Raw genomic sequence first — 23,620 nt, forward strand, 5'->3', positions numbered from 1 at the left:
TGTGCGAAGATGCATGCTAGGAACGTCTCTACCATTCTCAGCTCCTCTAAGCTTAGATAAGCAACTTCCTGGATGTGGATGAAAGATTATGAGATGTGCGATGGGTAGTTGAAATCAGTAGTTGAATTAGCATTAGCCTGATGGCCAATGTGTTCTTGTGTGCATAAACCCTTCATCTGGGGGAAAGGATTTACGTGTGCACTGAGATACCTTGCTACCAGCCAACTCGAAAATGAATATTAATTTAATTCTGGGCTTTCACTACCTGTCTTGTAAACTTTTGTCTGCAGTGACACATTGATAAAGCCGTGCAAGTGCTTTAGCTTTAATGCTGTGAAACGGGGCTTCCAACTTATCATTCAGACTGAAAAATTTTGAATAGGCGGAGTAACGAAACAGTTAAAGAATGCTCCATTTTGTGATCTTGGGGAAACCTATGCCCAAGATTTTCCTTAAACCTCGCAAAGGCAGTTATAAAGGGCTCGTAATGGTAACGCAAATTCCATCCCTTTCAAACCTTTTCATTGCAGGTGACCAATTAGCTATAATGCGAAAGGACTGAAAGTTGCATTGCGCAAAAATCTAGCATTTGGCGGGCCTGAGTGATGGTTGCGAAAATGGCTGAGGTGCAAAGAGGACAGGAGTTTTAAAAATTGGGCAAATTCAGGGCTGGGTTTTAAACTCCGGGCGTACGACATGCAAGTCCGGTCTGCATTTCCTACTCTACAGCCATCCTTGGCTCGAGCTAACCAAAGGTAAACCTAGAGAAGGCGTCGTTGGCTATGTCTATTACAGACATGTAGTGAGGCCCGCAGGAATAATTTGAGCCTGTAAATTACAAAGTAGCAAAGCATGTTTATGCTAATAGCATATATGTAGGGCTAGCTGTGGCAATTGGCCAAGCCTGTGGTCAAAGTGAAAGAGAAGAAAACGATGAAATGGTAAAAGGATCACAATGGTTGTAATGAGTGGACAGAGCTGCACCACTGGGCACGTTTCTGTATCTGTGTCATCTCTGCTGCGATGGAGTCTGAAGCATATACCTCAGCAACAGCTGTGAAACAGTCATCCACAGAAGTAAGTCTAGAAAGAAGGTGCGAGTGAGCGCAAAAATGCCTTGCGGCGAGCAAAAAGGGAGGTGCTTGCTGCAGCTAAAACCACCACCAGCTGAAGCTACTGCAACCATAACGACGTGACAGAAACTTTGGCACAACAGAAGAACAGATGACAATCACGAGACTACCACAGAATTTCATATCGCAAATTAATAAAATGCCCCTTGCAGTGGCACGTATACAGCTTTAAGTTTCTCCGTGCATTTAAGATTGGTAACGTAACAACGAAAGCACACTTGTCAGCACTCTTCACTGTAGGGCCATTCAATTAGTTAGATATAGCAGTTTATACAACCAAAAATGCAATGGATTGGAACACTACTTCTTCAGTTGCATTCATCGTAGTGGTAGTCTACTATGCAATGAAAACAAAACAGCCTACTTGCACAGAACTGGAGGAGCTTGCTTTGCTGTCTTTGCCAAAGAACTCTGAGTACTGCACGACATGGCGCATGAAATGCTAGTGGGCCCACACTACGTTGCAATGCATCCCCCTTATCTGGAATCTAATTTAGAAGGGCCACATTCACAATCTGCTATTCAGCCAAGTTGCATGCACAATATAAAGAATGACAGCATAGCAACAAGGTTGCAAAGTCTGCTGCACTGTCCACCCAGGCATTCCCTAGCAGTGCGTGCTTCGTTTTATTGGTCTGGTTTTCGTTAACATTTATTAATACCATAAACGTGCCAGTCATTGGTAGTATAGGAGCTGTTTTGGCACTACAAAAGCTGACTTCCGCACATTCAATCAACAGGCCAACTAATGCTCTCTCATCTCCATTCAAATAAACCAACCACCCAATTATACCATCACCTGTGGGTAATGGAGCCACCGTGCTGCAGTCTTTAGCACACTTTTCAAGGTGTGTCTCCAGTCTTCATAAATGGCATTCCCTTATACTTTCAGTTACATGGACTTGTGTGACAAGAATAGCTCACTAAATTGCCATTTTTTCTGTGCCAAATGGTTGGACTCTAGTCATACTGTAGCTGTAAATGCTTTGCAAGAAGAAATTATCTGAGGAAAGTTTGTTGTTCACCTGAAATTCAGCCGTATGGCTACAGAAGAAAGCTATGCAGCTTTCTGAGACATGTATATCAGCTCAACCTTTGTAGCCGTGCAGCTGCATTTCAGGCGGATGTCAAATTTTTCTCTCAAACTTGCTCGACCTTGCGGATTTCTCCAAAAGAAATAATGCACGCCGCGTACAACCTGAGGGTTAGTCGTAAATAAGAATCGGCACAACAGCAAATTTGGTCTCTGTGCAGAAATTTTTTCCTCATAACACATGAAGGATTGAGTTTTAATTTGAATGCATCAAGGGGCCCATAGAACAAAAACACTGGCGTCTGTGTCGCTTCTCCTTACACTTTTGAGGAGCAGGTGACATAGCATTATTACTGTATGCTGCAGAGGCTGTAATTCCTTATCCCAATTAGGAGAGGAGGAATGATATTAGTGAGGACTGGGAGGACCATATTTAGGTGCTCATTCAGGTGGTGTGCATCAGTGTGGTAGGGTCTGTGCAGAATGTACAGTCTTTGTCGAAATTTTGTGGGCCAAGCTGGAGTCTGTCGAAATTTTGTGAGCCAAGCTAGAAACATGCAGGACGCGAAAAAATCAATGTACATGCTTATGTCCTGAGTGAGGCTGAAAGTTTTCATGCAGGAAAGCTAGAGAAAACTCCTTTCTTTCTTACTGCCTTAAAATATTTTTGTCACATCTAAAGGTAAAGCTGAATCTGAATTCTTTGTGGTCGAGAAGGCTTAGGATTGGCCTAGAAAATTTTGACATAGGGAGTACACTCTGTGGCAAAATAGGCTGGGACACGCGAGAATGGACAACTTTCACTGTCAGGTTGCCACACGAGCACGTGGCAAAATGCATCGCCGCACCATCTGACGCTGCACTTCTGCTGTCGAGACATCGATGTGCGCGTGAACGTCCGACACTTGCTACCCTGTCCTTTCCTTCATTTCAAGCGACAAAGCGGATCACATTCAGCGTTTTGCGCCAGGGGCCACTTTGCTCAACATGTCTAGTCGGACCATACATGCTTCAGCGGTGGACAGCAAGGGTAAATTTGTGGGCTGCTCCTTCTGCCCCGATCTGACAAATAACATGTCTTGTTTGTTTCGGTATCAAACTTGGGCCACATATATTCCATGGCGTCTTTGTATTTATTGCCAAAAATATGCAGTTGGTTGTTAAGAATGAGCACACCAAAACAAAAAAAGTGACCCCTAGTGCCAAATGCTGAATGTGATCAGCTTCGCCGCTTGAAGTGATGGAAATCACCGAGTAGCGAGCATGGTAGGATGGGCATGCACACATTGGTGTCTCAGCACCAGAAATGCAATGTCACATGGTGCCGGGTGTATTTCGCCGGGTGTATTTTGTTGCTGGGTGTACATAGTGGTGCGAAAAATGCAGCGGTTGAACGTCAATGCTTTCATATTGAAAACTCGTTAAAGTTCTTAGGTGCCTTGGAGTTGCTCTTTTTATTTCACGGCAAACCATGTTCCATGTAAACTGTGATTGTAAAGCTACACAGTGTGAAAGGTGTGGTTTATTTTTTTCCCCTAAACTGGCTTTCCCCTCTCCCTTTACCCCATGCCCCCACATTTCTTTCTTTTTATCCTCCTGGAAAAAAAACACACCCTATCTGCTTCCAGTCGAAGGTGTCCTCTCGAAGCAGCAGCGTCAACAGCTTTGAGGACGCACTGAACAGCCATCCCAGCAACACGTCTGTGTCTGCAACACCCACGACGAGCCCCATCTCCGAGGAAAAGAAGCCACTGTCCTAAAGGGAAGGGTAGGGTACGCAGTATGGTAGCAGGGTGGGTATCTGCGGTGAACTGTGTGTTCTCCTTCCTGTTCCTTCCAGAGTTCACCTTTTTCTTCCGCCCGAGTGCCCGCAACTATCCAGCCTTTGGAGCTGAACGTAGTGGAGCGAAAGTTGCCCCGTGTTTAACTAGTTCGGCGCAGTGCTGTCAAAGCTAGAGCTTTCAGCATCCCAGCAAGAGAATCATGACCTTGAAAAACATCTAGTTAAAGGAATGCTGCAGTCTAATGCAGAGCAGTCAACCAACTGGCAACGTTTTTCTGGGAAAAGAGTGGGGTATATACATTGCCTGCGCACTTGTTGCTTTTATTTTCACTTGTGGTTGAAGGCAAGCCATGGTACGGTCATCGTTTGCTTAGAAAAGATTTTAGTTGCAGGTGCAGAGATGCGTAGATTCATATCTCTCGTCGGTTCCTGAAGGCATTACGTTTGACAGCCATGCGCCAAATTAGAAAGGTGGTGTATGAAAAGGTTCAAGTTTCACAGAACGTTCGGAACAGAACAATGTGATGACAAACTAAGCATAGAATGAAAGGTAAATGCTGTTCCCTTTGTAGTCATTTGGAAGGATATCAACACGCCTCAGTCCGTACCCTTGTGAGCTAGTTGCATGGCCTGGCTTTTTGAACCCGCGTAGCGTAGCAACCAGGCTAAAGAAACACAACTTGTTGTGTAACAACAAGCAGCCATCCTGATCACAACTGTTCCTTACTGAAACTTGTAAGACAGCTCGACGTGCAAAACAATAGTGGGCACTGCATTGTAATGCACTGAAATGGAAAAGTATGAGCACTCCGATTGTGGTTTTGCATACCATGAACGGTCATAACTTGCATTTTTAAACGTGCATGAGCAGGTCTAGAGAGTTTCTGAGTGGTTACCATGGGAAAAAAGGAAGCTAAGGATTCAACACTCAGTCAAGTTAAAAGCGATGAGCTGCTTTGATTGACTGGAACTTAAGACACTGTTCATCTTCCCCGCCCTTATTGCACTGGGGGCCCACGTCTTTCCTTGTCTTGTAATCTAAGTGTTCGTGTATGGGTTACTAGAGAGGTTCATGTGCTTGGGTGCCTTGCATGTGTGCGGAGCGCTTGAAAGGGAAGCGGGTCTGATCTGAACCTTCTGGGCAACATGCACTGGACTTTACTGTAAAGGATTGTGATTCTGTGATTGACACCCGCACATGTTTTAAAGAGAAGGAAGTGTTTGAACGAAACTTGTAATGCTTTAAATGTTGGTGCCACATTGTCTGAAGCATGACCATTCCTGGTTTTGTAGTACAATCGAACCCGGATATATCAAATTTGAATATGATGTGAAAATAGGTAGATGTATCGATAGTCCTACATGCGACATTTCGCTGACATGAAAGGCAGTGGGCTGCAAAGGCACACTGCATCAACGCTGCTAGCGTACTTTTGATGGCGTAAGGGAAGCGGAAAAGTGTCAAGTCTAGCTGGGAAATGCTGTCAACTGTTTGCATCTACCGTGTGCAGTGTGATTAAAGAAAGTCGTGCTCTGAACCTGGTCGGGTAGAACCATTACATAATAAGAGAAAGAGTTCGGAAAAGCATTGAGTGTACTTTTTGTGGGAGGTTCCATGCATTAAGAAACTAGCAGTCTAAGGTGAATGCCAGACATGATTGGAGAATATTGCAGCAAATCCAGTGACAAGAGAACCTCTCGTTTGAGGTAAAGCAAAGTTGTTCTTTTTACACAGGTGGAGGGAGTGCTTATTTTTACAATTACCGGGTGTCAAACACTCCAGACTACTAAAATTGCTAAACCCCACACAGGAAAGATTGTGCATTCACTGGCTTGATGTTATCTTGAAAGCAGCAACACTTTCGTTCGTGCTGACCACCTTTTGAGGGGCTTTGCTTGTTTGATAAATCGAATGTTCATTGCGATTAGATGCACAGAGGTTGTACACCTTTCCATGGGATTCTCAAATGAATATTTGGCCTGTCTGATATATCCGGGTTCGACGATAGCTGCCTACAGGAAGCATCTACAATCAGTAGTCCTGACCTTGGCATGCAATACCTTCACAAGGCTGTGATGAGCTTTTATTTTTCGCTGAGCTATGGTAGCAGGATCTTGATGTCATTAGAGGCATTGCCAAAAAATCTCCAGCCCGCGTGAAACTTGGTGGCTCTACACTATTTACTCAGCATTTGTTGACCGATGCTATCAATACTACACCCATCACAAGCCAGTGTCGCACCTTACAAATGTTAGAGTGAACACACCTTCCTTATGCGGTGAAGAAGATTGCGGACAGTGAGCTTTGCATGAATGGTGCAAGGCTTGCATGCCTATTGCAGCAGCTGACTGAATTACTGAGTGGCAGAAGTGGTAAATAATCTGGCCACTTTGTTATAATTTTTAAGTTGTAAGTTTTGGTGATGCTGATTACTTTGTGTACTCCTTAGAGCTATATATTTTTATGAACTATTTACAAATGACTTCTTTTTTGTTTGTTCTTTTTCCCCCTCTGTGTCTGCCAACGTTATGAGACGGCATGTGTATGCTACGTGGTCTGTATGATATGTATTACGGTTTTGTAAATCTTTTCTTCAATATGCAAGCTGTAAATGAAAGCTAGGCTTCGAGCGGTTGCTTTGTGTGGCGAGTTATTTCCCCCTCCCCTCTCTGTTAAGGCAGGAAAAAACGTGTTGGTATTGGTTCTGGAACAGTCCTTTGTTTCCTTACATTATGCAATTGTGCTTTTGTGGAATATAATTAAAAAATACATTCACGGCCACTCTGGTAGGCTCTGTGTTGGAACAGTTTTCAAAGAGGAATAAAGCTTTTTCTGGTGTCTCCGTCTCGTGTGATTGCTTGATCTGTTCTTAGCATTTTATGTGATACAGTAGAGGATTGTTACAGTAAAACAATTGCAGCGTGAAATGTTCATGAATTCAAATTTAGCGTGCGCTGCGTACCTGGACAAGGAAAGGGCGGCAGTGAAAAAGAGAAACCGTGCGTTGGTGCACAAACTGAAACCAGTTGCTAGTTTGCGCACCAACATATGGTTTCTCTTTTTCAATGTCCCTGTTCCTCGTCCAAGTACGCAGCACACACTAAATTTGAATTCAAGACTGCCAACTAGCCCCTAAACAAGCCTTTGAAATGTTCAATGCAGCAGATAATTTACTGTGGAGGAGTTGTTGCCAAAAACTTATTTCAGTCTCCAAAATTGCTTGTGAATTGATAGCGTTTAAAATGACGGGAAAGAAGTGTCAGCTGCACCCAAAGTGTGCCTTGGGGCACCATAGAATGTCTTTTTCAACTTTTGCTTGCTTCCACAGAACAGTAAACCCTCTTCATAACAAGTGTTGAGGTCGAAAAACCGCCTTTATTATATGCAGTATTTTGTTAAAAGTGGAGGCGATTTGTTCTCAATGTACTGCAGTGGACCATGAAACACTGAATATTAGCCAGATTTTGAATACACCAACGAGGGTTTGCTGAATTTAGTGCTGTCAGAATTGGAAGGGAACACAACTCCATCCTTCATTGGGGCTAATTATTATGCTTCTCTTGTTCTACACCAGTCTCCTCAAATTTTTTTTGCATGGTGAACATGGTGAACTGTCGCAACGATGGGCTTTCACACCTTGCCACCCACCCCCATTACATCAGGGGATATTGCAAGCATTACAACTGAAGCCATCTGGTGAGGGCCGAGTAAAGATTTTCAAGAAACCACTGCAAGACGTCGCACAGCAGTAGCACCAGTGCCAAGGCCATCATCAGGTCTAATGATCCCTGCGTTGAGTTCTAAATTTCCTGCTTGCTATAATGGCGTCTTTTTCCGCAAGAGGCATCAAGGTACCAGCCTTGGTATTTATCGTAGCGGGCTATTGACTGGCATAGGGAGCTACTGCTGTACAATCAAACAGCGCATTCTAGCGCTATTATTCCACTTTCAAAAAGACATTTGTTTCTCCAGAAATATTTGAGAGGTAAGAGCAAATGAAAATAGGTTCTGGGGCCTATAGGCAGTGTGGATGAATTTTCTATCACCTCCTGTGGCAGTGGCCTAGGTGATGGCTTTTTTTTCGAACCCTACAGCAGGCATACAGACCGGCCTGTTGCAAGACGGTGCTGTTTTTTTTGTTCTCTGCAACATCTGCATAAAAACATTTGCACCTAGTCCACTTTCGTCGCCATTCAGAACATGTCTAACTATTGTAGTAAATTTCAATTGGTTTGCATTTGAGTAGGCAGCTCGGGTCAGAGATCAGCTTACCTGCCTTGGATGGATTATCAGTCACTCTGGTCCTGTTTTTGGAGCTGCTACTACACAAGTCTTCAGTTGTCGTACGATTTGCAACAACCCCAAACTCTATTTATTTGCACCGCTACGCGATGCCACAGAAATGTGCTTTTTTTGGTCACATTTTATATTTGAATGCAGTATATCAAATCATATTTCAATTCGCACTATACCAAAGCTAGAATGAGACGTTCTTCGATCGCAACATTCAAGTCCCTTGCAAGTTCATGGCACTTGTTCCAAAATGACTTGAAATTGCTAAACAGCTTCAGCTTTCTGTAGGTAAAACTTAGCCTGGAGTTCACGTGGTTGTACGATCAGGCTGCCAAAGGGGACTTGCAACAGGAATTACGTGAGGATAACGAATCCTCTCAGTACTAGCACTGTGTCAGTCGGTTTCGTATTCCTGTTGACACTGTCTTTGAAGCTCTGCATAAGGTGTAGAAATTCAATCACAACCAACAGAGTTCTTTGGAGGTGTCCACTAGAACCACTGCAAGACTTGGAAGGCATTTGCAATAGTGAACCTGTAAGATTTGGAGGTTGCGACGATGTTTTCCTACCACTCGTGCCACAAGAGTGATTTTGAATGATGTTCCAGCATGCGTAATGCAGGTGAGCACGTTTTTTTTTTTTTATAATTTTCCTGCAGTTCCAACCTAGGCTAGACAACCTGCACAGTTTGTGTGCATGCCAAAAAACTATTCCACAAAATGTTCAACTTGAAAGAAACACTAACGGGAAAGGACACACTTATGACAGCAGTTTACTGTGAATCTTGTTTACACTTTTGAAACCTTAGCACACTAAGTGACTCTGCTCCACATCGCCTGGAGATGACAGTTTCTCCTTGCAGTCCGTACGTCGACATCAGCCGGCAGATGTCATCTGGAAGACAAGAAAGCCCAAGTGCACGTCAACCGAGGTACCGAATACAGCAGGTGCTTTAAAGGGGCCGCGACGGCAATTACAACTTTGCTCAGTTTGAAGGAACTAGCATTTGATAACTCACTCAGCTCTATTACAGCCACAAAAAATGTTTTTTTAAATAAAAAAAGGCAAAAATATTGAAGTTCCAAATTTTGTGCTGCACTGATGTAAAATATGGGCCAGCGCTTAAAACAGTCATCAGTGTATCAACTGCATGTTAGCGTTCAAGTGATAGGACCGCAATGGCCCAGTCATGTTGTGTGGTGGTGGCCTAGGCGGGTGGCTGTCAGTCACGCAAACAAGATTCTGTGATGTCATAGAGAAATCAGCGGAAAGTGGCTAGGGGGTTGCCAGTGGTCTGCAGAATACTTTTGCTCACCCAGTTTGCCTGCGTTGTATGTTTCCTACTAAATATTCTGCCGAATGCCAGTTCTGTTCACAACCGAGTAATATACCTCGTATTATATTACAGTGTGAGCACAATCCTTACCTTACCCCCTCTCCGGTCCCTTCTCACTACCCCTGAGCTGTGGGAGAACCTGGTGACCAGTGGCCATCTGGGCGTCTAACAACTCCTGGCATACAGAGCAAAGGCTCTCTGCTCATCTCATAAATTCCCGAACTAGGGAACCACTCCCACTTCAGCTGCTCAAATAAACGTTTTCTACTACCACTACTAGTTCTCCTTAATATCTCAATTATTTGATCGAAGTTTGCGATAAAATTGGTATCACTGTCATCGGGACAAAGTGGTCTTCTTAATGAACAAAACTAGTATTTTGCCTTCATGGGCCCTTTAAAAAAGTATGCGTGGGAATCATACCAGGTTCATTTTCTTTGATAACAAGGAGGTAGTAGAGGCCACAGTCGCTGAGTATTTGAGGTACATCTGGAGCCAACCGATCCATTACCTCACGGCCTTTTATGCCCCCCGCCCAGGATCGAGTGAGCAGCTCACCACTGTGGATCTGCAATACATGCGCAACGTTGAGAGAAGGCTTAGCACATCTGCTCCAGCACACCACTGGATATACTCTAAATACACTGCAATAAGTACGATTCAAATGAAATGGGTTGTGCTTCAAACAAAAAAGTTCAATCTAAAGTTAAATAGAAAATGTTAAATTATGAGTTAACATTTCAACTGCTGGTTAATCAGGGTAAATGGTAGCAATATAGTTCAGTATCATTCATTCAGCATCAAATAATTCGAGTTGATAATATAACTTGATCAATTAGGGGCTCAGTTTGGGAATAAAGCTATGTATTTTGACCACGGTCACTTTGATCTTCACATAATTTGCGCCAAATAAACCTGTGGAAGTTCAATTAACGGGAGCTAATCACTAAGAAAAAAACTAAGGAAATTTCTAGTGTTGCACTCAACTCAATTTGAATTCGAGCTAGAAAAGCACTTGAACTAAACAAAAATGGAGCTATCAGGTTTTCAAATTCCTAGCATGTGGTGTTTTGTTTGTGCAATATGCAACCAACGCCTCCTAAAAATTGACGCAACACGTCTTGAGATTTCGATTCTATTTGAATCAGTACAGAGCCTCCCGAAAGATCTAGCTTACGAAAAACAGTGAAATCATTGAGTTGTGTAAATAACACTAGCGGCCACATGATCACTGCCATTGCCGACCACAGTGTTTACGCGTAGACTGTAGATGAACGATTACCTCTTTGGACGGCGTCACAACGTACGGTGGATTGAAAACCAGGAGGTCCACTTGGTTGCGCAGACGGTCTGCGAGGCATTCAACCTGGGTGCAAAAGTTAGTCGCCAAAGATAATTCTTCCCCACACAGTTTATTGCTTTCGTGAAAAAAGAGACAATAAAAAAAGATTCATTTGGACATGTTATAAAAGCAGATTACCAAATCGTTAACGAGAACATCGACGTCTGCATTGTTGGTTTCGCAGGTTCTTTTTGTCATTTCCGCGGCTTTTCCGTTGATGTCTGTAGCTCTGCAAATAAACAGAGAACGGCTTTATTGTCATTCACAAAAATCATAGTAGATTAGCACTTACAAACAGTAACAAGTGCTCCCTAACGCTTTCGCTAGAGCGGCGCTGACAACTCCCGACCCGGAACCAACTTCCACGCATAGCGTCGGCCTGAAACGAGAAAATACGACGTTAGGACGCACTTCGACAACAATCGATCTCGATTACCTTCTTCTGGTGATTTCAGGTAGGTCTTTTTCTAAAGCGTCTATTAGTAGGAAACTGTCTTCGGCAGGCTCATACACACTCGCCGCTTCATTTTTAGTGAAGGAGCTTAGAACTGGCGTGTCCATGAATACACGTGAAATCGCGTGAAATGTTTGTTTATACCAGTGTTAGCAGCATGCGAATACTCAACTGCCTAAAATTGACGAAACTGCTTCCAAGCGCGTTTTTTTTTTTTTATAAGCTGCAGGTTTTAGTGGTTCCATCACCCTGCCCGGAATCCATCACGAGATAGCTTCGGTCGTCATCTTCCCGTAGGGGAACCCCCTGAGCCATAGAGAAAGCCTGAGCTTAGGGTTAGAGACGCGACGATAGCCGCTGCAGACTCCGCTGGGGGCGCCACTGTAGCTTCGCGGTATAAATGACGCGCGCGCGCTCAGCTCGGATCACAGCATTTCGGGTGAGTCGTGAGGGTCTTTTGCTAGCCAGACGCGTGTTTTAGGTAGGAGTGCTATCTCTGTGCCTTCGCGTTAGCCATGGCAGCTCAGGATGCGCGGCTTCGGCCCTTCACGTTCTACGCTCGTCTCCCGAAAGGGGTGACGAACGTGGAGTTTACAAAGATTCTCGTTCAGAAGTTCTCGAGGCAGGAACTTTCGGGTGTGCAGGATTTTGGAGCGGGCAGGTTCGAAATCTTTTTCAAAACCAAGAGTGCAGTTGAGCGTTTCCTGAACAACCCTGTCCTCACTGTTCGTGAGCAGGATGTTCGGTTCGACTATCGTGGGTCTCAGGCGAAGGCAATCAGGGTGTTGCACTACCCGAACGACCAGCCGGACGAGGCTTTGTGCCGCGCTCTCGGGTCGTTTGGGCAGGTCCACAGCTGCTCCCAGGAAAGCGTGTCGGGATTTCCGGGCGTCTGGTCAGGTGTACGTAGGATGCGCGTGGACATGAGCAGGGCAGTTCCGAACCTGGTAGCTGTTGGCAGATTTACAGTGCAGTGCGAGTACGAGGGTGTTGTGCGCCTCTGCATCCGCTGTGGCCTTCCTGGTCACTACGCGGCTGCATGCACGACGCCCAAGTGCAAGCGCTGCGATCGGTTCGGTCACGAACAGTGCGAGGCGCCCTGCACTAAGTGTGCTGGCGATCACGCTGTTTCGGAGTGCACCTTTCGCTCGTTTGCGATGGTGACTCAGTAGCCGCCGCCTCCCGTGGGAGCGGTCGGCACTTCAGCAGCTCCTGTCCAGCAGAATAGCTCTAGTTCCACCCAGGCTAGCGGCGCAGGGAGCATGCAGTCCGAGGGGGACGGCGGGCGTTCCGAAACCCTGCGGGCAGTGCGAGAGAAGCAGTTGGCAGCCAGCCCTTCAGAACAGTCGGCACCTGCTGCTGTTGCGGCAGCACAGGATCAAGCCGTGGAGGAGCTGGCTGAGATGATGCAACCCGTCGAAGAGGCACCGAAATCGGCCAGGAGGAAGAGGCCACGCCAAAAGAGGAAGTCGCACACCCTCCCCGCAGGCGCGAGTGCGAACGACGGCTCAGAGGACGAGCTATCTCGAAGCTCGCGAGACACCCCCAAGGAAAAACGAGCCGCTGTGTGCAGCAACGAGTCCTCGGGGGACGAGGGGAGCAGCAGCTCTGAGGAGATGTCTGCTGACTCCTACTCCTCAGAAAGCGAGGTTGCAATTGACAACCCAGTGAGTCCCGAGTCAAGCTCACAAGGCAGCATATATATCAGCCTGCCAGCTGACTAAACATGGACCAGTGGTCAAAACCGATGGCTCTCGAGCCACGCCGCGCTCCACGGAGCAGGGACGACGGCAGAGTGACTGGTAGCAGAACCTAGAAAATGACACTGGCAATCCTACGTCCAGGAAAAAGGACCGTTGCTCTAAACAAAAAAACCCCGCTCCACAAGGGGGACCTTTGCCTGAGCAACGTAGTTGGATGATGATGGTTGGATGAGTGTATTGACTGCTCTGGGGGCGAGCACTTCTGTGCGACCCCCCCCCCCCTCCATCTGACAACGGCATGGGAACTTGAGTCGACCGCATGGCTGCTTCACATACTACCCAGGGTTCCCCTACGGGAAGATGGTGACATGTTTTTTGCTGCATTGGAATTGATTTGCTGGCGCCCCCCGGCCGCTGCAATACACGGACAGTCTTTCGAAAGCTTGGCGCCGTATTCCCGCGAGATTCCTACCAGGTCGGCTTGCGAGCTACAACGCTATTCATTGCACGCCGAGGAAAACTCTTTGTTGCCTCATGTGCGACGAATGCTTTACATTGCTAGCGCCAATATTTCGCAGTGTCAGCTTGCGGCGAGAAACACCGCGGCTTCGGATGCGCGCCGTTCGTATCCCCCTGCTTCTCGATGATATTCCCGGCCTGCAGGCCTGGCCACACAGCGCCTGCCACTGAGAGGGATGTTGGTCTGCCACCGGTGAACACGAACGGTTGTACAGAGAAGCTATGCCTCAAAAAGCCTACCGAAGCATGAAGAGCCGACCTAACGGCGCCACTGGCCAGACGCGCTTCGCCGCTCAAAGTTCACCTCCATACGCACTGCGCAGAGTCAGTTACGCGAGATGCCGGGTACGCATTCTCTTTTGAGTCGCCGGTGCTCCCTTTGAGATATACCGACGGAGCCGTCACCACAGACTAAATAATTAAGTATAGCCGGAAGGATCCAGCAATGGTGACGGGGCCGTCTAAAAATCCCCACTCCTTTCCCATTCCATTCCGGGCAAAACGCCCTTAATTCTGCTGCCATTCCATTCCTACACGCGTTGCCCTCATTCCATTCCCATTCCATTCCATGCATCTCGAAAAGGTGGAATAAATCCGGAAACATTCCAATTCCAAAGTGGCAACTCCGCAACACTGGTTCCCACAGTACCCACACAACGCATCTTACGAGTGCAGTACCACCACGATGGATGGGGGGCAGCATTCCTCCCACGCCTGCAGAAAACGGTGGCTCAACTCACACACCTAATACAAAGGGTATGCTCTCGCCGCCACGGCCTCAAAGAGGCAGACACATGCCGCATACTCCAAGCCATCCTTACAAGTCTCATCACTTACGGAGCACCCTATCTGACATTGAAACCACAAGAATGAGTAAAGATCGACATCCTCATACGCAAAGCATACAAGTCAGCGCTAGGCCTACCAGCCTACACATCCACAGATCGCCTCCTCCATCTTGGGCTCCACAATACCCTCTCAGAACTAATTGAAGCCCACAGTACCAGCCGCACAAGTGGCACGGAGACGCACAAGTGCCAGGCCCCCACCCTCCCCTTACTGAAGGGGATGGTAACCCGACCCCCTTTTAGCGATGCCACTGCTCGGAGGCAAATGACCACGCGCAGTACGCTTTTTGTCTGGGCCTTTATCGCGGTGCACAGAAGCCAACGCCCCGACAAGGAGGAATACCTTCCCCGCTATCACTTTGCACAACCTCGGTTTTAGCCGCGAAATTCTTTCCCCGCATCGTGTGCCGGTTATTGTGCCGACTGCTTATATAAGTGCGGCAAGTAGGCGCACTGTAACTTTTATTACCTGTTCATGGTCTGTAATCCAGAGTATGAACTCTACGAACTGCTTCTGAAGTACGCAAAACGCACGCTGCGGTGCAGAGATGATGAAGTGTACTGCAATCGACAAGCTCTGGCTTATATCGTTGCGATTCATAGACGTAGTAACGTATCCTGTGTCCTCGTGTGCCTGCGTTTTTTTCCTCCAGTCTATGGTCCCTGTCATGGTTGCCAGACCAGAAGTGTGATGTCGTGCGTGCCACTTTATGTGACACGTTCGCGTAATGTAGAGAGTGTTTTTCTTTTTTCTCTCTCTACCCTCGTACGTTTCCTCCTTCATGCTTTCTTGCCAGGGATACAGCTTCTACGTTACAAAAATAAAAAAAGACCGCCGCAAGGCCCACACTCCAACCGGCTTTTCATCCACTCTGCCCCACTTCCAAGAGCAGCCGAAATTTTCATAAACAAATGTTCCGCCACTGCTAGCCTTACCCCAGATACCTTCCGTAAATGGTACACCCCGTCTCTGCCGCATCGATGTCCCTTCTACGACTTCCCCACGCCCGCCAATCTCCAGCACCTAATTTGGCGCTGTCCGAAATTCGCGCACTACAGAACCTTGAAGCCTCATCCAAATAAATCCTCTTTATACATGTACCCTCGTATACTGAAACCCACCTTGCTGGCTTTAATTGCACACCTTAATTGTGACGAGAAACCTGCGGCGATTTCACAATATCTTTCGCAGATACTACGAAAGCATACGCGCCCGCAAAGGCAAAACAAATGCATAATTGGTGGCGCTGACACATTTAATCCTTATAGCAGCGTAAATGAGCTAGGGAAGTTCGGGTAAAGTAATTTGGAGCGCACGAGAATAAAAAGAACAAATTTAGCAAAATGGCTTAACAAAATGAAAAGACTGAAATAAAAAAGGCCGGAAAAGAATATATAAACACAATTAGAAATCACGAAATTATATTTCCCCGTATTTTCTTTGAAACATGTCTTCATGTAATTATTGTGGATCCTTCTTCGATATGTTTCATTCCTTTTCCTTGCTTTTCATCTTTCTTTTAACATGCAATCACTTCAATTACGCATGCGGTGGCGCTATATTATTCAGCTGTTGTTGCTGTTTCCTCGAAGTGCAAAAAGTTAGTTCTGTCCAAATTATTTAGTCACCAATATTTGAAAAAAAAATGACGATGATAAGACGGTGCAAACAACGAGTGAAAAAACGAAAAACACAATGATACTGCCACTGATTTGTTTTACTGAATACGTCGCTAGAAAAAACGACATAATGAACAATTAGATTGACTGAAAGGTAGAAATATTCTGGCTAATATTCCAGAAATAAATAGACATTTTTGGCAAGACCGCATGAGCCAAAATAACGCTGAATTGAGAGGAAGTATATCTGTAATAAATAATAACAAATAATAACAAATTGCGTGCTTGAAACCTCGCATCTACTCATGCTCTGGGCTACTCCAGCCTCTAAATAAATCGAATTCAAACAAATCCATCGTAAACGCCCACTTCCTTAATTTGAACCAGGAAAAGCTGCGTGTTTCAACCATCTTTCTCGTTAGATTACAGTGGCTTTGATTATTTCTTTGTTTTCTGGAATCGTGTTTTTTTAAAGCATTTGAAGGGCACCATTTGGCACAATCTCACATATTTGCTATTCACAGGAAAGGCATGCAAGTATCCTGGAGAAACCTAAAAAGCAAGCCCTTCGTAGGTATATATTTGTTTTGCAAGAAATAAATTAGCTGCATGGGAAGCTACAGTGTACACTAGAATACACTAGAACCCCCAAAATGCTGCTGAAACACCAACTTTAAAGGCAAGTAGCCTGAAGACGTCAGCGTGCGCCAATACAATAACCACACTTATCTTTCGTCCATCCATGCCGAAGACACTGCTGCATTGTGTATGAAAAAATTCGACGACACATTTCAACGGAATTATCCTTCAACCAAACACCGTTCGATGAAAAGGCATTTATGTGATGGCGGCTTATTTCGGAGCGCGAACAGAGTGTATGCTTACTTCTTCGAAAACACCGCTCACACTTACATTTACACGGCCGTAGGTTGTCCAGCATTATTTTCTGCACTGATTGAATCTATCTATAGGGCATATGATGAAGAGGTGCGCAGTGCATGCACCCGGGCGTTACTGTTTTTTTGGCATTAGACGAGATCGCACATGTGGTCTCGTCTAATGCCATGCGTTCGTAAAGGGTGCACACACTACAGAAAACACCGCGAGAACCGCTCGAAATTTTGGGCGTACGAAAAAATGGACCCCGAGAAACTGGTCGCAAGTCCAAGGTAGAAACAAGTTTCCAGAAATTGTCTACTTATGAGTACCATTCTTATGGCGGTTGCCCAGAGGGTGAGTTGTTTACAGCTAGATTTATTTAGTATTATGCCAAGTCATTGGCGAATCTTACTTCTTGAAGTTTTGTTTTGTTTTTTGTCACCATTGATTGAAATTTGCGCCATTATAGTCATTAGGTGCCTTTACTTCTCCAGTTCTACATTTTTCCGCATATTCAAGACATACTTCAGGGTTGGTCGGTTTTCGATATTTTTTATTCCTGCTGCAAACGTTCTTTTCTGCGATTTTTTAGTTAAACCTTTCTTCTTTAGAGGACATGTATAAGATGTGAATTTTGATTTCGTCAGATCATTCTGGTAAAACTGATGTTTTTCTGTTTTTCTTATTTACCAGCAGCACATTTCAGCGTTGTTTGGAATCTCGGGATTTTTCGCCAAAGAGTGTTATGGGAGCCCCAAAAAAGATATGTTGCACTGTTTCATGATCACTCGACAAAGTCATTTAAGCGCTTTTTCTTAGAACTCCGTATCTTATTCTTTAAATTTGAATTTCAATCAATGATTTACAAAACGTTTGGGAAATTAAATCCTAATTATGCGAGGAATTTTTTAACTGTCTTTAATAATGAAATCAAAAGGACCCCATTGGGAATAACTAAACAGTGTTAGTTCACATCTATTCTAAAATTATTTTTTTTTGCGCATAAGCGCACGAGAGTTTATTATTGGTTCACACACATCGCAATCAACCAACAGCGCTTTGATGTTGATATCACAGTCCCAGTAGGATATAAGTATAAGAACGAAAAATGAAGAATGCATAGAAGATTTGCTGACGATATATACGCACCGTAAACTCCAACACCGAAATTTCGTGATTCCGATTAAAGTACGGACCTACGCAAAAAGGGAAGGCCGTGCGATTTACTGTTTGTAAAACATAGCGAGTACGCCATATACTGTGGGCAACAGGGTCAGTGAATGAGAATTACAAAAATTAAAGCCGTTTCATTCAGCGAAAGCTGTCGGAAGTGCATAGCAGTGATTCGCCATAATTGGCTGTACCGCCGTTACCCGCTCACTGCTACCACCCCATGCAATTCAAATTTCCCGTCTTCACAGTGGTCGCGCGCCCTGTGCCTGAAACTGCGCCAGCGGGATTCTGTTCTTTCGGTGCTTGCTTTAATTTTGTATGCTGGAGCAGTTTTGCGTCATTCCGAACGCGCCATTTTTTGTAGCGTGTGCTACACTGGCCGAGGGTGAGCAGTTTCGTGTGGGTCCTGAAGAGCCGTGCTCCGCATGCGCGAGGAGCAGTGACGTCACACGGCGCACAGAAGGTTGCTCGCGGCCCGGCGTCTGTCACACACCCCATGCGCCCCGCGTCTTCACCGACCTCCGTTTCGCACGTGGCGGCCCGGTCCACTTGATGATAATGCGAAGGGTGGCCGGGTGCGGAACCGATGGCTCGTGCGTCGCAGCAACACCGGCGTGCGCCTGTGCAACCAGCTTAACTCTGGGGCGATTGGTGACGCTGCGGCGGGGCCGCTTGGTAAATGTACATGTGTCACATAATGCGTATACCGTGTGTGTATCATTGAAGCAGCAGTAAGCATGATAATCAAGTTAATCCTAGACAACCAGGGAAGCTAAGAATAGCCAGCTGAAGCTTAGCTCACGCTACGTATAACCTGGAATAGTCGAGCTAAGGCACTGCTAATTTTTTCTTGTGTGGCTGGAGCCTTTCTGCGGAATTTCGAAAACGCCATAGTCTTCTTGCGCATGGAGCTTCTCTGCGTCATTTTTTAACGCGCAATTGTTTTCGTGCGCGGCCGCCTCTTTCGCTCACTATCGTAAAAACCAACCCAACGAGCAAACTAAGTGAACGCGGGCGCTGCCGGTTAATTACGTATATTTTGCCCCAAATGTACCTGCAGTTTTCTTTGCACTGAACAATGGGAAGACGTAGAACAAGCGCGAGCAGTTCACGAGTTTCAAACACTTATAACTATATAAACCGCTTGGCTTTCGCAGCCTGTGGGGTATGCGCGAATGACAGCGTTAGCACGGGACGCCCTGTTGCTCTACTTGGGTCCAGCGAGTGACCTACGACGACAAGGCGAGCGCCTGAAGTGCTCTGCACTTAATATTTTTATATTTATAAACTGGATACGCTAACATCGAGTTCGTATCGATAACGCATTGATGAATAGCTATAGCTTCCGTATTGGCATGACATAGATATGGCTCTTCTTTCCACCGCTGTGGAGGTGCGGAAATAATAGAACGTATTTTAAAAGCAAAAACGCTGCCATGAGATGGGTTAAATGCACTAAGATTCGCGCAGTGTGCCTAGACCGCTTCTATACAGCCCGTTCACGCATCTCCCCTTCATCTAGTTCGGGCGATGTGAACAGTACTGTCCTTCTTCTCAAATCCTTCTTTTTTGGGTCATCACAAAGAATCTTGTCTTTTAGCCTTTCAGTAAAGTGTAAGTTCGTGAGAGTTGGTAATTAATCTTTTGTTTCAAGGCCAAATGCGATTGCCACTAACGAAAGAACGCAGGGGCAGGGCTGTGTGTTCTTTCCTTAGTCTCAGTTGTGCTGTAGTATCCTACTTTTAACGCAACAGTACATTAAGGCATAAGTCATTTTAACAACATTCCCAAATCTTTCTCTAAAAAAAAACTGACCTTCCAGAAACTCAATAAAAACATTGCCAACACGTGATATTTCCAAAAGAGCACTTAGTGAGTCGACCTTAACACTGCAAAAATACTTTGCATAACTAATTAGCGGTGCAATTTTTGTTAAATGTTAGTGTCCATAAATTTAAAAGGACCCTAAATATGCTTCGGAAGGTCACCATTTTAATCGTGCAATCGCTATAGTAGCCCTTCACGACAGCGTATACCAAATATTACACCTCTGCGTAAAGCAGGTACTGCACAAACATGCAAAAAAGATCCTCATTATTTCGTTGCTTACATATCGCTTCCTTGCCGCCATGCTGCCGCACTCTGACGTGCGGCGGAATGCTATACGCAGCGTGTATTGAAGCACTGGACAGTACGGCGCCGCTATTGGTAGGCCCCTTTAATAAGCTGTCGCCAATCAGCGTTCCTGGAGCTGCACTCCGGCACCGGTGGCACGGCGTATCTTAGTGGGGACGAACGTCGATCGTGGCCATCCGTTACATGAGCTTAAGCGAGTTTGTAGATATAGCGCGTCGTTTACAAGGTATGGATAACGCTGAAAAACACGGAGCGTCTCTGCGGGCGGAAACGCCGCTACATGCGCTACAGCGGCAAGCATCTGCCTGCACGGTCGACAAGGAGCCCACTCTGCGGTGTACGCTTGATACGGCGTACACCGTAAAACTTGTCACAGCCCGCCAGAGCGGGACTATTGCTGAAAATTAGTTTACAAATGCGTGATATGGGGTGATAGTGCAGTGAAAGATTGCGCCGGTGATTGTCGTCGGCGCAGCCTCGCAAAGTGGTGTCTGAATAACTGCCTCTATGCTAAGCCTGCTCTCCGACCTCGCAGGGACCAGTTCGTCGTGACAGCGCCGCATGCAGAAACGCTAGCGGGTCGCTAGTCGTCGGTGGCAATCTTCAATTACTGTCGTGAGCGAGCATGTTGTATTTAGAACCCCCCGATTTGGCCTTCAAACTCTGCTTTGGCTAATAAAAATCTCACTTGCCGATGCAGGCACAGCCGACGCGAGAGGCAGGGCCGCACGGAGTTACGGTGCGGGCCGACTAAAGGGCCGACCACCGACAGGCACCGCTTTAACTCTTTCACGACGGCGCCATAGGCAATCGGAAGCCGGCGTCCGATGATTTTAAATCTCCCGCAAAATCTGAAACCCGCGCTCTACAGACAACTATCGCCATCTGGTGTGTTCATTGGCAACTTCTCTTTCAATTTCGGTTTCGTTTGTTTATGTGTCTCGTGTGGTGGCGGCGTAGCAAGAGAAATCTGAACCGAAGGGGGAGGGGAGGAGGAGGAAAAATGGCGTCGGGTTCGCGCCGCGCTCCGCACAATCGGTCTGCTGTAGCAAGCACTTCGGCAGCTCCTGCTGTCGATTTTTCCGATTCCAGCAGCAGTGAGGGGTCAAGCAATGATGTGGGATCTTCAGATTTCAGTTAGGACGGCGAAGCTCCGGTTGGGCGACTGCACACAGTGATGTCCGTCCGACAGTCGCCTCTTCCGTATGAGTGAAGTAGCTGTCCGAGCGGAAGTCCACCCGCGGTAAAGTCCCGACCTCCTTCGGATTTCTCCGCTGAAACGTTCTGTCGTGTGAATACCGCTTTAGCGGTAGCCGTTGTAGTAGGCGGAGCTTGGCCGTCATCTAAAAAAAAGCGTGGCGTACGCCGAGCGGAGCCAATGGCTGCGGGCATCTCGAACGAGCCGTTCCTCTAGGTTGTCTTGCTCTCGTGATACCACAATTCCTTTTGTGCTGCTAATCTAACATAATGAATCTACGCAGTTTATGTACTCCTAACTAGTACTGATCGGTGGGATGCCCCTTTTTTGCCCCACATGATTTTCTTCATCGAAACCTTTATTTGATACCCGACACGCCCTGGCGGCATTTCTTCGAATTTTGAATAATTTATGACTTACCATGAATATCTCATCAGCATAACGAGGAAGCATCTTTTATTTGGCCCAAGTAACTCCCTTTATAAAGACTTTCAATTTTGTACCCCACACCCTGCGGCGGCATCACTTTGATTTTTAACCCAATCGATGACTCACCATGACTATGCCATAATTTTTACCAGGAGGAATTTTTATTTGTCTGAGATGATTTCCTTCATCGAGACTTTCAGTTTGACACCCCATACGCCCTAGCGGCACATCACTTTGAATTTTAACCCTATCTTGACTCACCATGACTGTGTCACGATTATAACCAAAGCAATTTTATTTTGTCCCTCGTGAATCCCATCACCAAGATCTTCAATTGAATACTCCACACAACCTAGCGGCATCCCAATGAGTTTTAAACCATTGAATGATTCGCAATGACTATGTCATGATTACGAACAGGATGGTTACGACCCTGTTTATGACTCACCATGACTAAGCCATGATTATGACCAGGAAGCTTTTTAATTTGCCCCGTGTGATTTCCCTTACCGAGACTTTCAATTTGATCTGTCTCCACATTTAGAATGTCAGCGCTCACCAAGATTCGTGGACTCCAATCCCTACGCATTCAAGACACCGACATTCCCCTCCGAGCGTACCTTGCTGCTCCCACAGACTCTTGCCGCGGAGTGATCCATGGCGTGCAAGGTAACACCGCGCCTGAAGAACTCGCAGCCAACCTGATCAGCACGGGTGCTTCCATCATCTCAGCACGCATGATGGGCCGCACTGAAACAGCCCTCATTACATTCGCGGGCTCCACCATCCCACGATACGTGATTTACCATCACACTGAATTCAGGTGCTACCCTCAAAAACCAAAAGCCCAGTTCAGCTCCCGCTGCCACAACATCGGCCACCGAGTGGGCGTCTGTCCCTTGCCTCCATCAACCGTGCTGTGCCCAACCTGCTCCCGGGATATCACCGGCCTGGCAACGGATCAGGAACACGACTGCGTTTCAAATTGCCACCTCTGCCAGGGAGCTCACGCCTGCACTTCGCCCAAGTGTCCTACACGCATGGATGCCGACGCACAATCGGCACGTCGCGCCTACCAACGTCGCTTGGCTAACTGCCGCTCCCAGAGACGTGCCCTCGACATGACCAGCTTCGATCCTCAAGACCGGCGTCACCGATCTTCGTCCCGAAGACGACAACGCTTCCAATCCCGACATCGACAACGGCCCCAGTCCCAGCCGCGACACGCCTCCCGGTTTTACCGCCAAAAACGGTCTCCATCATCTCATCGCCGCGTCACCACATCCCAACATGTTCGACTTCGCCTGCCAGGCCATATTCAAGCACAACAGGGGGAGGTGAGCCAACAGCCTTCCGTCGGGGCACCTACCGACCCTGCACATCCTCCTGCCACGCCAATAACGTCATCCCTCACCTATCGTAACGCTCTCGCCCCGCCTGGTCCTTCCACCTCTCCTACCCTGCCGCTACCACCCACCGCTCCCCAGACAATCCCTGAGCTTTATGCCCTCATGGTCAATCTTTTCTCGCATTTCGATCGCCGCCTCGCCACCATCGAGGAGGCCCTTGACCATCGGCCCCGTCGAAAACGCGCCCCACCCAGCAAGAACAGACCCCCTCCACCATGCTCCCGAGACGTTAGCTTCACCTCGGACACCGAAGATCAATTATAATGCTGTTTCATCCTCCAATTATATGGCAGTGGAACTGTCGAGATCTCCGTCGCAAACTCTCCTCTCT

General features: G+C 46.6%; 2 protein-coding genes across 6 annotated transcripts in view; one reads left to right on the forward strand and one right to left on the reverse strand.

Moving 5' to 3' along the window:
* Positions 1 to 6,793, forward strand: part of LOC144177808 (uncharacterized) — a 40,116-nt gene extending 33,323 nt beyond the window's left edge. For all 5 annotated transcript variants that reach the window (XM_077705389.1, XM_077705391.1, XM_077705386.1 and 2 more), the window contains one exon: positions 3,795 to 6,793. In XM_077705389.1, coding sequence (XP_077561515.1) covers positions 3,795 to 3,926 — 132 coding nt within the window. In that variant the 3' untranslated portion in view covers positions 3,927 to 6,793. The remainder of the gene's footprint in view (positions 1 to 3,794) is intronic.
* Positions 6,794 to 8,992: 2,199 nt separating this feature from the next.
* On the reverse strand, positions 8,993 to 11,689 carry LOC144177784 (methyltransferase HEMK2-like). Its single transcript, XM_077705355.1, has 6 exons — positions 11,358 to 11,689; positions 11,214 to 11,300; positions 11,060 to 11,150; positions 10,862 to 10,945; positions 10,003 to 10,147; positions 8,993 to 9,137 (listed from the first exon to the last, which is right to left on the reverse strand). The coding sequence occupies exons 1-6, from the start codon at positions 11,480 to 11,482 to the stop codon at positions 9,016 to 9,018; spliced, it is 654 nt and encodes a 217-aa protein (XP_077561481.1). The 5' UTR covers positions 11,483 to 11,689; the 3' UTR covers positions 8,993 to 9,015.
* Positions 11,690 to 23,620: the final 11,931 nt, after the last annotated feature.

This window comes from Haemaphysalis longicornis, unplaced genomic scaffold (genome assembly GCF_048455015.1).
Source record: "Haemaphysalis longicornis isolate Haplotype H1 unplaced genomic scaffold, Haemaphysalis longicornis Haplotype H1 scaffold_31, whole genome shotgun sequence".
NCBI lineage: Eukaryota > Metazoa > Arthropoda > Arachnida > Ixodida > Ixodidae > Haemaphysalis > Haemaphysalis longicornis.